The 16,053-nt window shown below is 35.7% G+C and overlaps 2 protein-coding genes across 2 annotated transcripts; both read right to left on the bottom strand.

Annotated features, from left to right (window-relative positions):
- Positions 1–2,540: 2,540 nt before the first annotated feature.
- LOC147551316 (cysteine-tryptophan domain-containing zinc finger protein 3-like) lies at positions 2,541–11,055 on the bottom strand. Its single transcript, XM_086670418.1, has 13 exons — positions 10,467–11,055; positions 9,880–9,952; positions 9,654–9,787; positions 9,203–9,454; positions 7,623–9,100; positions 7,105–7,463; positions 5,078–6,957; positions 4,824–4,987; positions 4,455–4,615; positions 4,086–4,210; positions 3,518–3,983; positions 3,301–3,428; positions 2,541–2,864 (listed from the first exon to the last, which is right to left on the bottom strand). Exons 1-11 carry the CDS (start codon positions 10,557–10,559, stop codon positions 3,801–3,803), a joined length of 4,902 nt encoding a protein of 1,633 aa, XP_086526544.1. The 5' UTR covers positions 10,560–11,055; the 3' UTR covers positions 2,541–2,864; positions 3,301–3,428; positions 3,518–3,800.
- A 1,362-nt stretch (positions 11,056–12,417) lies between these two features.
- Positions 12,418–15,362, bottom strand: LOC147551315 (membrane-anchored ubiquitin-fold protein 3-like). The gene is made up of 4 exons (XM_086671907.1): positions 15,203–15,362; positions 14,491–14,715; positions 13,439–13,609; positions 12,418–12,712 (listed from the first exon to the last, which is right to left on the bottom strand). The coding sequence occupies exons 2-4, from the start codon at positions 14,618–14,620 to the stop codon at positions 12,657–12,659; spliced, it is 357 nt and encodes a 118-aa protein (XP_086528033.1). The 5' UTR covers positions 14,621–14,715; positions 15,203–15,362; the 3' UTR covers positions 12,418–12,656.
- Between the last annotated feature and the right edge of the window lie 691 nt (positions 15,363–16,053).

Below are 16,053 nucleotides of genomic sequence, written 5' to 3'. Positions count from 1 at the left end.
AAAAATAAGAAGGATATTTTGGTATGCAATATTAAGGAAGTTGTAGTATGGAATAATATAGAATTACGTGGAACTAGCTAGAAAATGATAGAACAAACATACCTTATAAATAAGTTGGATGAAATATCTTAAGTTATTTAGAGGCAACATAAAAAAAAAGTTCTCTTTATATTAGATGCGATGATGTAAGATCTTATATTAAGTTATAATTTGTCTGCATGAATTTATATCATATTTTGAATAAATTTTGAGATGGTGGAGAATACTAAAAAATAGTTAAAACCATGGGCGGACCGCGGACCCATGTGAGGGCAACAAGGGGCAGTTGCCTCTGGTGGTTTTTGTAATTTTGTAAACAAAGTCAGGTAATTTTGCCTTTCACTTGAATTCCCTTTTAGAGGTTGTTTCCACTTTCTCAAAGAGGGTTGAGGATTAAACCCATCCAATAGGCTTTAACCGAGTGTTTTGGTGGTAGAGAAGATTGGGAGGGAGGGAGGAGATTAACAGGCTTTGACTCATTTTATCTTTCTCAAAGTTCTTTAATATTTCATTCTTTTTGTTTGATTCAATCATTCCCTAATGATAAATTGAAATTGTTTGCTTCTTCTCTGTAGATTGTTTTAGGGTTTTATTGTTTTTCTCTTTCAATTGTTATAGATTAGTTTAATCTTTGATGAAGTGAGCTTATGCAAAATCCTAGATTTATAACGGTTATAGTTTTTAGTTTTTCTCTCTAAATTATTTTAGGGTTTTTTCTGTTTCTCTCTAAGTTTTTCAATGATGAAATCTGATGAAAAAAACTTGTACAAAAATCTATATTCATAATTGTTTTTCTCATTTTTTTTTGTTTGAAACTCTTATTTTGTTGTTTGTTTCTAAATTTTTCTTCTTTATATATTTGAATAAGAAAACTTATGTAAACCTTAAATAGTAATAGAATTTAACTCGAAAATAAATTTGTTTTAAATTAGTCTCTCAAACTCTTCAATGAAGATCAGGTGTTTACTATTTAGTCAAATAAGGAGTTTGCCTCCCCTGAATTGAAATCCTGGTTCCGCTTCTGGTTAAAACCAATTACAGATTTGATAATTAGCTTCTACAAACATACACCTACAGTTATATAAGTATAGCCGTCGGGAATGGATGTTGGCAATAACAAATTTTTGGTAATGATTTGGATGATGACAAGATTTGAAAATTTTCTTTTCTCATGTAATTTATGATTTCATATGTAAGGTGTAATACCTATATCATTGCTCATGTAATTTATGATTTCATATGTAAGGTGTGATACCTATATCATTTTTTCTTTTTTTGTTAGAAATTCTCTTTTTTATAATCACTGTCTCATCACAATATTAACGATTTGATTTGTCTCCACATTTGTACATACTACCGAGACTCTAGCTTAATTATATCATTTTTTTCATTTGGAATGAATTTCTTCTGCCATGATTCATCAAATAGAACTACCAACCAAAGAAATCATTAAAAACAAATCATAATCTACTATTATAAAAGAAACAAAACCCTGAACCTAAAAAGAGTAGTAAACTGACAATAAAAAATGAAGAAATGAAAGAAGAGTGAATGGGAGTAGGTTGAATTTCATAATCAATTTCTTCATCTATAATTTGTCTCAAACGAAAAGAAATATAATTAGAGAAGGCTATTATAGAGATTAAGTATGAACTAAGTCAGAGAAGCTATAAGTTCTAGGGCTTGAATGACAACAACGACCAATGATTTCAACAATGGGTTAAATTACTATTTTGGAGATTGAAATGGTTCTATCAAACTTGAGACCAGAATTGGAAAAGGATATCAGAGCTTCCCTCTGGTCGATATTCTGTGAAGTTTGTATGCCATCTTCTGATTGGTTTTGGTGATTTCTTCGCTGAAGATTGGGGAGATGATTCCTTCGGTGAAGATTTAGGGGAAACCCTAATCGATTTATTAGGGAAGAATTCTTCGACGTCCTTGAAGGTGAAGATTTGGCTGTTGGTGTAACGCCCAAAGAGATAAAATTTAGACATGAAGACTAACCGACGAAAAGGGAGTGCAAGGGAGTCGATGAGAAGAAATTACTGTAACGCGCGAAAGGAGTGTGGAGGGAGTTACGAAGGAATTAACGCGCAAACAGAGATGATATCCAACGGCCCAGATTAGAGTGTCTTATTTACTTTCTTGGATGGTGAGGGTGAACCAATTTTTCTTTTTTAAGGTAGGTAATAGATCTATTGCCCGATATTAGAGATGATTCGCAATGAAAGGCCGATTTGTCTTTCGACTTGTCCCAATCAGCACAAAACATTGCGTTTTATATAATAGATATTGAAATTCCAAAGATCAAAATACTAAAATTATAGAGCGAGCTTCGAAGTGGGCTACTAACAACATTCAAGGCCACCATGTTGAAGATGCAAATGCACATGATCTAAGTTTTTCCTTTTATTGAACAGAAGATGGTCTGGCAAGAATAAATATATGAAGTCATAACAACGAAATTGAAGACATACGCTTCGGTTTCAGCCAGAAAAGAGCAACAACGAAAAAGCCTTAATTTCACAAGTGATTAAAGTTACACATCAAATTTTTACTCCATGTTTCTAGTGGAGAAAGGCCAAAAAAGAATGAGTTTTACTTCATTCATATCATGTATCAACCTATCTATGTCTATATCTATATCCTTTTATATTGGGAAACATTTGGCTCCCATAAGACAAGATTTAAACAGTTCTCAAAAACTAAAGAATGAAATAATATTTGCTTCTTGAACATAGTTTATTCATCTCCTACCACCACTAATTTCCTAGAGGGGCATTTTTCATCCTTCATGACCAGACATTCATTCACTGATTCACCTGAAAACAACAACGACCCGCAATTAGATACTTGAATAAACTAATACCTATTTGCTTCCTGCATCGATAATAATACATTTCAGAAGGTAATAGTCTATATGAATCATAGTCTTAACTCATTTCCCGATTCCGTACAAGAAAGATACAGACTAGTATGAATGGTACATTCATATTCTATTGTCGGGTCTTATCTGCAATTATTGGATGTAGAAGAAACTCCCACAGACAAAAAACTGTATTTTGTGCTTTTTGGGAGCCCCGAAGGGTTCTTTTCAACTCAAGCCTTAAGAATGGGGAGGGTTGGGCTGGAAAGACAGTTCTTTTCAATCTTAAGCTCAATATTACTGTTGTCATTATGTGTACTTATCAGTGCTTCAAAATGTTTTCTTAGTACTGAATTCGAAGGAAGTTCTTGATGCAGATGGGAAAGGGTTACCTGTTATTAGATTTCTAAGCAGCCAGATCCTGAATAGCAAGTAGTTCTATTGTCCAACATAAAATACTTTAATCTTTCCGTACTCGAATTGAGTTTATTGAGATAAATGAAGAGTCAGACCCCTGCCACTGAAAAAGAGAGAAGAAACTTAGGAAGTCAATAACTGTATAATAAGCAAATAGTAAAAATCAATACAAGATTTTGGAGTTGTCGATACCTTGTAGAGAGAAGGAACTTCTGAAAAATCTTTTACACCTAACCTCCATTTCTTTATACTATCATAGGCTTCAAAGCCAATTTAAACAAAGTATAATACAAAAGCACCATTAACGATTGCTTTCTTTTACAAATTTCAGATGGTATTGCATAATTCAGCAGAGAGATCCAGCCCACGGTTCTTTTTTCCTTTCCTACACCTCCAAGTCTACTTTACAAATGAAGGAAACTACATAATCATGATGTATTTCGGTGTTCGCATGATTTCTCCTGTCACTCTAATCTTAAGGGATAACTACTTCCAGGGCAAGCCTGACAAGGCGAAGTAATTCTTCTATATTATAGAATGTGAAATCAATGGCGCTCTTAACAGAAGCGTAAGTGTTTGAGTTCGGTGCGCATTCTAGAGCTGAATAAGCATTATGAGATTTTTTTGAGGCCTCCATTGCAAAATCGATATCCTGAACCTGAAAAAGATAAAATCAAATTAGGACACCTTGTTATACTTTATATCATGGCAAAATTACTGGAGAATATGAAGCTTAAGCTACAAAATTTGTTATACTTACAAAGTCGAGCAACCGCACAAAGTTGGGATGGTTTTGAGCAGCAATGACATGGTCCCCGGTAATTGGAGGAGAATTAGCAATCTTGGCCAAAACAACATCTGAGCTAGACAATGCTGGAGATTCATCTAAAAGGGATGAAACAAATAAAAACGCAAGTTAACATATAAGGAACAAACCAAGGCAAGCTAGGAAATGATTTAAGTAATTGCAGACAGAAAGAAGCCAAAAACCCAACAATAAATTTGGTCTTCGGCCCAATTTGCTGTTAAGAGTATTTTAACGCAAGTAAATCTCGTGCAGATAGCAGTTGGTTTAATTTTACTAATTTTCAATAACAAAAAATAAATAAGAAAACGTGTGTCTATTTACCTGGAGGTAACATCTGAAGAGATGTTTGCAACTCATTTTGATCCTTGCTTACAGTTGAACTTTTTATGTATACCACTTTCAAGTATGCCACTTCCATACATTTGTAAGCTAGAGCAGCACAACCCATTTCTTTCAATTTTTCATATTCGCGAGCAACGAACCTATGAGTTAATAAAAATAAGGAGAAAAAGCAATGTCAGCAATAATTTCGTTCAGAGAGCTTAGTGATGTCATCTCGACTCCAATTATGACACATCACCTATTTTGAAGTATCGAGGTATTAAAGTTACGATATAGCACTCGAGGTCAACCAGTTCAGAAGAAAGGACAAATATTTGTGCAATACTTATTGTCGACCATGTAACTTACTCGCAAAGTATCCCTGTAGTGCTGTACATCTCTATCAAGAAACGCGTATCACTCTCTTTGGCACCCTCATTGTTGTTGCAACGTTCCAAAATTGAGGCTCCATGAAGAAACTTTAAGGCTGCCTGGAAATAAAGGCCAGCACTATCAAGTTCTAGCCCATTATTCTACAAAACAAGACCAAATCATACAAAAAATTAGGAGAAAAACACACGTGAGAGAGATGTAAATAATTGAAAGAGGGGAGCAATGAGAACCTTAAGTCGATCAGCAGCATGTTTAAGATCCTTCGCTTCTTTGAGGGCAGATGTCGCAGCCTGCCTAGAGGACTCCTTTCTAAATAGATTCCGGGCTTCCAGGTCTCCGACCACAAGATCGCTTGAACTACTATCCTGGGTTCCATTTTGGTTATCTAGCTTCATGCTTACTTCTTGCTTACTTCCAGAATAGGGCAACGACTCAGATTTCCTTTTCTCAAATGGCGGTTTTAGATGATCTGTTATATCCAAGACACACTTATTTGACGGTTCTACACTTTCACAGACCTGCGGTGGGTTTTTATTTAATGCAACATCTTTACTGCAAGTACCACTACGTTTAACATCTGAATTATAACGTCCTCCAAGTTTTGGCCCATGCTGTTTTTTACCTTCACTCGAAGGTACTCCTACAGAATCTTTCTTACCTGAGCAATTGTTCTCAATAAAGCTTTTCCTTCCACCCTTTGGTTCTTCGTTACGAAAATGATTTTGTGGTCCAATTTTTGATTGGTTGCTTAAGTTCTTTTTCTGACATAGCTTTTGCTCACTGAATGAACCTGAGACCTTCATAACGCCTTTATCATTAGCAGATTTGGAAGTCATGTGCTTATTTTCGGATCTTGAGGAGCCATTTCCAGATTTCCATTGCTGACACCCATTAGAACTGAAGTTGTTTTTCGGCCTCTCATCTCTACCATGTTCACCAGATAGCAGTCCACCCAGATAAGGTTTGTTTTGGTTTGACGCATTGGATCGACCACTAGTCAAAGGAGGGAGAGTCTGTGTCTGGGATTTGTCAATACAAGACGAAGGAGGGAGAGTCTGTGTCTGGGATTTGTCACCTGACGTCGGATCCTCCTTATCCTGATGATTGAGCACAGAAGACACCAATGACTGTTGAGGAAAAGCTCTATCGGCTCTTCCGGTCTCAAATGGAACATTTCCACTGTTGGCTGCATCACCGGAGCATTTTCTAGGGCCATCCATGACAGGTAACCTGACATTGATTGCATGGTCCTCGGCCAGAGGCTTCCTCCTGGCTGGTATAACCTTGTCTGGATTGGAGATCCTCAAAGAAGATGAAGAAACCGATTGTACCGGTGGGTTTTTCACTTCATGCATGATGAATCCACTCTTACGAGAGACTTTGGAAGAACTTGAAGCAGCTACAACAGAAGGCTGCATATATCCCAAATCCTTTTTTATTATTTTTACACCGCCTAAAGATAGCCCAGAAGCTGATTTGTATCCTCCAATTATGTGCTGGTTCTTCTCAGCACGACCACTGTCATCTTTTTCCATTTGATGAGGCACTGAATTTCTATTTGATGTAAGAACACGAGTTACTCTACCTCCTTTGCACTTCTTATCACTGTCCTTGCTTGAACTGAAATTCTCTCCATATTTAGATACCTTGGCTTTCTTTTCCTTCCTATTCTCACTGTCACTCATCTCCCCCTTCACAGAAAAATCGCTGCCCTTGAAACAGTTCCCTGCACTAGGAAGGGTCTTCGGTGGATTAGTTTGACTCTCCCGCCACTCCTTAAGCTTTCTTTTCTTAGCATCGGTACCCACATTATCAGATTTTACTACACCTTCTGGAGAAACCTGAATCTTTTCCTTGAGTTTCTTCTTTGTGGTAACCGACTGTCTTCCATTAGAACCATATTTCATGTCGCCATATTCATGATCATCCTTTTCAGTTGCATTATTTGTACAACCATTCATGGAGTCGGGACCTATCTCTAGTGTCAATCGATCATGAACATGTATTTGATCTTTATCAGTGTAGCTAGCAGTCTTACTTTTCTTCAAGACACGAGGTTCACCTTGATCTTTCCCCCTTTTGCTATTTAAGTTTGAATTGTTGGGGTCACCTACAAATCAAAATATAGCAAGAACAAATTACATTCCAAAATAGGAAAAAGCAATTTTTAGTTGTTTGGAAATTTAGAAAAGACCTCCAACAAGTAACATTCGATACTATTTCTGTTTGCAAAGTAGAGTATCCAGTGGTAACTTACTTGACTGCCAGAAGCCAGCTCTATTTGGCACGTCGGAATCCAATGGAATCTGATTGGCAGCGTGTAAGTTCTTCCTCTTCAAAGAGGTCTGCAGTTTCTCGTTCTTGGTGTTTGAACGGCCTTCTGTATAAGTAGCTATAGCTCCATTTACTGCTTCACCTGATTTCACTTTCTTTGTCAATTCATTACCTTTATGAATTGGGTTAAGATGCTGCGTAGGAGCTGAGGGTACTCCTGGTGCAGCTCCATGAGAAAGATTGTTCAGATCATTTTGATTCGCAGGAGCGGGAAGTTGGTATAATTGACGTACAGCTTTCTCTGTCTCCTCTTGACTAAAACTACATCGGTTCATTCCAGGCCTAGATAGCATAGTAAATAAGCAGTCAGTCTAAGCAAAATGGCGAAGTATCTGAATCAAACACAACCCAAATATTACTCAACTGAGACAGCTCACATATTGTGAGTTTACATTCCATATAATGACTATAGAACCTAAGATTCAACTGGAAAGAACTTACAGCCAGTCAAGCATGCTACATTTCCAGTGCTCGGGAAGGTTCTCGGCCTTTCTACCAAATGGTAGTAGCCGCCATGTCTCACATCTGTCACAGCACACCCAGTCATCTAAAGCAACATGAGTTTCTGTTGCAGGAACAGCATTCGAAAGAGGGATATTCCCTTTTAAAGGAGTAACATCGGGATTTGACTCTAAATACACATCCATTTTCAAGCGATTTTCAACCTTTCTGCCACTTGACCTTTCCTTTCCTTTGTTGGAAGATGCGGGATCTGTTTTAACTACCCGGACCACTGAACCTGTTGGCTTATGTCTAGGAATTGCCTTAACTGCCAATTTGTTCTTTTCCAGTAAACCAATACTACTAACTTTAGCTTTACCAGATTCCTTGTCTAATCTCTTATTCTCCAGTTCATCATTCGGACGGTAGTTAGTAGTGCACTTTCTCTTCTCTTTCTTTGGTGAAGAACAAATCCTTGCGGTTTCCTTCGGGAACTCTTCCGTCGGGAAATCTTTCTCCTGGCTTCTCTTAGATATCTCTTTGCTTGTAGATGATGATTTCTCCTTCTCATAAAGCCTTTCTACTCCAAATTTTTCATGGGTTTTTGGGTGTTCATCCTTGTCTAATCTCTTATTCTCCAGTTCATCATTCGGACGGTAGTTAGTAGTGCACTTTCTCTTCTCTTTCTTTGGTGAAGAACAAATCCTTGCGGTTTCCTTCGGGAACTCTTCCGTCGGGAAATCTTTCTCCTGGCTTCTCTTAGATATCTCTTTGCTTGTAGATGATGATTTCTCCTTCTCATAAAGCCTTTCTACTCCAAATTTTTCATGGGTTTTTGGGTGTTCTCGAGGATCATCTAGCTCAACATTAAGATTCTTCCGACCCTCAAACCCATCTAACGTATATTTGGAAGGGTCACAGCTTTTATCATCTTTGCTTCTGCCATTATTTATTGGGTCCGGGCAAACATCCTTGAGAGAACATGTTTTGCTGTCATTAGAATCAGCCATGTCGGTCTTCAAGTTTTGCTTCGCAGAGATACACATATCGGGATCTAGCAATGAGTCTGGAACTTCCTTATTTGCAGGATCAGATAAGAATTCTTCCGTTGCCGTGTATTTATTTGATTTCCAAGTTATATCAGATGCCTTTGACTTGGAAGGTAATGACTTCCCAGCATTTATTTTATTCCTTGATAAGGAACTTCCCTCGCAAGCATCCTTCGGCTTTCCAGTATTCGCTTCCACAAAGTTTTCTTCCCTAGGTTTCTTTTTCATTTCTTCATTATCTTTCTTACCCCCATTGACATCACGAGACTGATCTACTAATGTTGTAGACCTTTCTGGGCTGTGTCTACTGGCAAGCTCACATCTACTCTCACTCGGAAGCTTTCCTTTTTCCATTAAGTGCAACAAACTATAGCATAGAGGTGACAACAACGACGACGTGGCCCCAGGAACTGGAAAAGACGTCATATCCTGTTCCATTCAATTAACAAACCAGGAAACACCGTACATCAATAAAGAGCCTGCTCATCCATCATCCATCCAAATAGGCGATGAGAAATATAAAAAGGTTACCTGAAGCATCCTTGTCAAAGATTCATTTAGTACTTCATGAGATTCGGAAGACAACTCGCCACTTTCAGGAGAACTGTGCTTCAGTGATGAGGAAGGACTGTCATCAAGGCCAAGGCTATGATGAATTTTGACATTTGACGGAGCCAGCTCTCTAACCCCACCCACATTAATCCGAACTTCCGTTGTTTTCTTGTCAGTTGGATTAATTGATTTGTCGACCAGTTTCTGTCCAGGAGCAGCCTCCGTAGTTCTCTGGGTGAAAGACAACCACACATCTCTATTAGACAAGTTATTCATAGTCGAAGCTCTAATAGAAGCCCATAATACCAAAAGAGAAATTTATTAATCCTCTAACAGTAATTACATTTTCACATAATTCTACACTTCATGGACTCGAAAATTCAACTAAATAAGAGAGAAATTCATTATCCTGACAAATACAAACTTGTACCTCTGGTTGCAAATTGATTACCGAACTCAGAGGATTGCGAGTTTGAATGTTCTGTGGGGGCCTTGGATGAGAGAAAATTGGAGGCGAGCGTCGATAGACAGGTAAAAACGAACCATACTCACCAAATTTGGGTCCTGCACATGAATAAATAGTCATAACATAAGCTATAATTGAGGGACTCTCTTGGGGTAACAAAAGATCCATAGTTATGTCACAACTCACTAACCCAAATTCTCAGCAGAAATTACACCTTCAAACTCTTTCCGCAAATGCCCGAAAAGAGCTTCAATCTTCTCAACCTTCAAAAAACAGAAGTAACACCTATTAATGACATCAAAGAATGTATTCATTCATATATAACGAAAAATGCAGATTCTTCACGACTTGGTAATTCTTAATGCATCAAAATTTTGCTAGTTTTCATAAACCATTCAAAGCATTTAGTGTTCATAAACCAATCAACTTTCACTGTTCACCCTAATCCAAGAATCATTCAAACCATTAAAACTACTAATCTTGAACCATATTCTATGTTAATAACCAAATCCAAACTATCAATATCTGCATATTAACAAATAGTTCTGTTTTTCATTTTTTTTCATTGTTTTTAAAACTTGATTTGATAATAGTGAAAATTATAGTCCAAACTTACTATCAAAAATATTTAATTTATACCCCAAACCATTAGTTTTAGGTTAAATTATATTAATAACCTAATTCAAACTATTGAATGTTTCATAACAAAAATCAACAATAAAGAAATTGATTGGCAAAATATTCTTAGATACCCAAAATCAGAACTTGATTTCTTACAATGTAGGCTAGATGAACATCAAGATCAATGACTCTTTTATCTTTGTTCAAGTAATAACTACTCTTGCCTTCATAAAACTTCCTCCAATCCATCTCTACTTCACTATCAAAAAACCCTAATTCTCTCTCATTCAATAAACAATCAAAATATCACCTTTTGCAATCACAAAAACCCTTCCTTAAAACCTAAACCCAGAAGTTAAAATCCCAAAATAATTGAAAAAAAAAAATTACACTAAAACCACCACAACGATCAAACAACCAATACAAAACTCTCACCACCGGAACTGAAAACCTCAAAACCTCAAACCCTAAACCTAGTTTATAATCAAAATCGGATAGGTTGGAAGTTAAATTCTATGAATTCTTCTTCTTCTTACAAGAAAAAAATATGAAGCTTATTACGCAACAAATTTCACTAGTTATGAAGAATTCAGATTAGAGAGAGAAAGAGTGAGATAAAGAATCAAATAGTTTTCCATATCCGATTGATTGATGAAATCCAATCGGATATAGAGAGAGAGAGAAAGACCTAATATTCTAATGATCAAACGCAACAATATTGGAAAGAAGCGCGGCAATTGTATACACGGTGTTTTACAATTTTAGCGCCTTTTTATTATATTTCCTTGTTTGTTGATCTCTAGGATAATCCAAGGATTCATGTGGTATTATTACTAAATCTTCTAGATTAACTAATAACTTAACATATCGATTGTGATATTATGAGTTTTTTCAATCATTCTTTTTGATATGTCTAAGTTGGATTGAACTCAACCACAAAAAAAGCAAGAATGTTGTTTTGAGTATAATAGTTTATAACATCGAAAGTAAAATAAGAACGAATAATTAGTTTATCGTGTTGTACTACGAATATGTAAATTACGAACAAGATGGAGTAAAGTAATATTTTTAGTAAATTTTAATTTGTGATAAATAATTTAAGAGGGATTTAAGTTTATAGGTAAATAAAGCAAGAAGTAGAAGTCACATCTCAAAGAAGTAGAAGTCACATCTCAAAGATAATTATGATCTATTTATTAATTGCATACAATCTACCAGATAACGTCTATGGAGCCTATTGATTTCATAAGCAAAGCCCCGTTTATTGCAATCCCATAATATTAATCACTCTCTATTTCAAATCTCCAATTGTGTCGGTTTAGATTTAAATGAAATCTACTCTATTATTAGAAAAGAAAAACCAAATATGAGAATACGGTACTATTTTACTTTCAAAACTCTGTGTGTAATATAAATGTTTTTTCTGCACATAGACGCTGTGGATTGCTTTGTTTTTTCTGTCGTTTTTCGTACAAAATTGATCGAGACAGAAGTATTCTATGTTGTTTTTATCTTTAGAAGAGACATTTTAATTTTGTTAAAGTTCGTCGACAATGACAATCCGGTTGTTACAAGTAAAAATTTTCAGTATCATTTCTGACGATAAGAAAGAGCTCTTGAATTTTTTTTAAATAAAGGGTAAAAAAGAAAAAAATGTTGACTATTAAGTTTGATAAAGGAAATTATAGTATTTGGGGCTAAATTGGGATGCTGGACAAGTACAGACTAAATTTTCTGGTTGCTCACAAATTGAGGGGTCAAATTAAAATTTAGCCTTTCACTTTTGAAGGGGAAGCTCAAATCTACTAAGAACTCCAACAAGGTGTGTGTATATATACATATCTTTCTCCTACCATCCTATATCATTTGAATCACTCTTGTGGTAAATTAATATTTGCCCCATTTGGATCTGCAAAACTTTGTGAACCAAAATTTTGTTGATCTCTTAGAAGCTTGAGTGAAACATAATATGATTAGCTATTTGATTATTTATTACTTCAAAATGGAATCAGATATAGATTTTATGTATATAAGCATGAAAACAGTCCATGATTTGAGTCATTTGTAACAAATGAGTATAACATGGTGAAGAAGGAACAACAAAAAATTCACAAACAAACAAACAAGAATTTGAATGTTATTTGAGAGTTTTGAAGTAAGAGCAACATGATAAAAGGGAAAACGAAACGGGTAACGAAAACTATCTAATGTTCTTAACTTTAATATTCGGCAGATGGAACGCAACTAGATGACTAAATGATGTAAACTAGTTGACGAAACATCTATGTTTTTCTCCATATATGTGGGTAACGGTTGTGGTGCTCACTTGTGTTGACGTTCGAATCACTAAAGGATTGTACACGAACATGTGTTCTGCTTCGGCATCTCATCTCCTTTCCTGTCTATTTTGCAACAAAAGCAACAGTAAAAAAGAATAGTCAGTTAAGATCATAACGAAATTAAAGAACGAAAAACAGTCTGTCTGTCTTTCTTCATTCTTTAATACTATATTTGGATCATATTCGAGTAAACAACTAAATTCACAATTCGGTCATGCTATAATTCGTGATTTCAAGTTGTTAGGTTTTCTTAAAGAAATTTTGTGTCAAGTTCTTACTGATCTTGGCCAAGAGCATTTACAAGCAAATTGTTTTTTAGAATGGTATACGCTATTACTTCTTATTACAAGACTAATTGCGACGCCGGTCCAAAATTAGGCACTAGGGGACGCCCCAACATTTTGACTCATGAAAAATGCTAAATGGCCCGAAAAATGGGGGCTAACCACAGGCTGAACGCTGATGTGGTCAGCTCCCATTAGACGGCCCTGTTCCGAAAAATGAGCTGTCCAATTGGAGCAGGCCACGTCGGCCTTTGTCCTGTGGTCGGCTCCATTTTTCGGACCATTTAGCATCACTGTGGGCGCATTTTATCAGGTGCAATAGATACAACAGATGGATGGAACTCTCTCCCATCTGAGTCTCTCGTGTAAATTGTGAGGTGTCTTCTAGTGCTTATTTTCGAGTGCTCTGTCATAGTAACGTAGTAAAAAACCATAAAACCCTTATACCTTAACATGGTAATGGAGTAAGAACTGAACTCATTAACGTAAGACGTGCAACAAGTACCTGTCTTCTTTCTATTTAGAGAGGGCTGCACGACCACGTGCATGGTAATAACTCCACCAAGATTCTCGCCGAAAGGTATTCTCGAGTCAGCAAGTGTCTTATTGTTTTCCAAAACCTTTCCAGAATATATGAGTTTCACATCATTTGCTGACTTCGGGACTACTGTTTTATCTGACAACAAAAAGGCATCATAGAATGTTACAAAATTAGTAACAAATCAGAACAAGAACACTAGTAAGTCTTACAACTCTTAACCAAATCAAAGCTTGTGTTCTTCTTCAATATCGGGAATGATTAAAGAAAAGGTATATTATGAGCTTTTGAACTTTATGACTAGTCAATAAACTATAAACTAATACTTCCAATTACTGGTCCACGTTCTTTGGTTGCATAATTACAATCTGAACTAGAACGCTTTTCCTAAACGAAGCGACGATATCGTAGTTCAGAAGTATCATATTTCCCATAGATTTGGATCCAATCCCATCAGGGGAGCTAAAAGCTTCCCGATTGAGGGGAAGAACGGACAAGGTAAAATGTTCTTTATATAGGTTAGGTAATGTAAAAGGAGCATCGGTTTCCCTTCGATTTATTGTTGTAGTCCACTAGCCCTTCTAGTAAGTTTTTAGGTTAGTAAATTCCTAAGAACAAGTAACAGTAAATAAATCACAGACCAAACACGACGCAATTTGTAACTTTATGTTTTCGAAGGTTGTCAGGAGCATGACTCCAAAATCAAAAGATTCTACCATGTAATTAAGACAGAACATTAAAGAATGTTGTGTTCGAGCTTTTGACACGTCCAAAGTTCTGACCTCACATATCGACATCGTTACTGAATATGATGATGGTTCAATAGTAAAGAATCTAAGTAGTGGCAGTCACCTATCACTACCAAAATCTCATGAGCTTCAAGAATACGAAACCCACAACTTTACTCTGTGACGACGAATCTAAACAGTAGAACATAATATCTAGAGATCATTCTAGATAATATTTTCAAATGAAAGGTTTACAATAAGAAGAATCTAAAGATGCGAAAAGTTCAATACCTTGAGGCCACTGGGCAACTAGCCTTTCTTTTAGGGTTGCCACAGATGTAGTCGATGCATAGTTAGTATGCCCAATATCTGTGCCATCAAAAATGCGGAATTTCAGTTCGATACTCTCAGCTCCAGCCATTCTACCTCTTCTTCTTCTTCGCAAAAAAAAACGCCTCTCACCAAAAATGCAGATTCAATTCCCAAAACTCAAAGAACTTTCAAGCCATAACTGACCTAAATAGTAGAAAATCAAAACTCAGAAAAGGTATTTCTTTGAATTTCATTGACCATGATTACAGACAGTGAATTCCTAAGTAAAATAAACACCTTTTACACATTTGGACATGGAATTGTTAATCAAGGTAAGAAATCTCATATAACCTGTACAATCCACCGGACTGCCAAAACCCTAGATTAAGAACTTCAATTTTTGTATAAACTATAATTGTGATTCAACAAAAGTAAACAAGAATCAAAGATTTATATCTTAGTCAAACACAATCAAGAATAAACCAGATCAGTAAGAATAATTTCCCTAATATACCAATCAGACTAGAGTATTTCCCAATCTAAACTCTGAACTGAATAAACCCAAATAAAGTATCCAAAGATTTCACGATCCAAAAAGGAAAATAAATCAAAACCCATAACAATAATGATAACAAAATCGTCTAAATCAAATCATAGCCACAGAAATTGAAGACAAAACCAGTTGTTTTACCTGATTAAGACGCCATTTATTACAAATTTGAGCTCACAGAATCGATCAAATCATGAAATTTTCAGTGAATCTGAGGGAAAAGGAAGGAACCCTTTACTCTCTTTCTCTCTCTAGAAAATGGGAAATTGATTGAAGATCTGAAACTGATTTTAATGGCGGTAAAAACCTTAAAAGGGGAGTTTATACAGTAGAAGAGAAAGAGTTGATGTTAGTGAAGGAATCAGGACCGTTGGATTGTTTGACCAGACTTCAGGTGGTTGACACGTCTAGATTTAACGGTTTTAAGGGAGTGGGAAATTGGTTAGTTATTTTATTTATTGATAAATTTAGTGATTGGTCCTATATTAGTTGGGTATTTAACCGACACGTCTTAATTTTGTCTAAATTAGAATTTAGTTTCCATATTAACGGTTGATTTTCTTTAACTGTCCAAAACTACAAATAATGGATTAAGTTCTCAATCATTACATGAAAATTAACACCAATCAAAATATATTATGAATAAATATTTGGACATTTGATTATAAAATCTAATAAGTTTGGCAACTTATCGATCTAACAATTTTTCCTTTATAATCTTACTTGATTTTGCCGATTTAACGTCTCATTATTATTTTTTCTTTTAGTATGATGTCACTTCTCGTACTCTGAGCAAGATTAAAAGATTGGATCAAAGGAGATTTCTCTTCTCCCGTTCAAAGTAGAATTAAAAACAAAATTTACGATCCTCCAATAATAGAGCACCTGCATGGAGTCAAATGATTAAAGTACGATCTCGCCTACTACTGTTTATAATTAGTATTGTTAGAGCCGAATAAATCCTACAAATTATGGTATTACTTTATTCCAAG

The sequence above is a fragment of the Eschscholzia californica genome, unplaced genomic scaffold, assembly GCF_041429995.1.
Source record: "Eschscholzia californica isolate CP2 unplaced genomic scaffold, dmEscCali1.0.p SCAF_3, whole genome shotgun sequence".
NCBI lineage: Eukaryota > Viridiplantae > Streptophyta > Magnoliopsida > Ranunculales > Papaveraceae > Eschscholzia > Eschscholzia californica.
The sequence above is the reverse complement of the archived record's forward strand: the minus strand, read 5'-3'. Positions and strand labels throughout refer to the sequence as shown.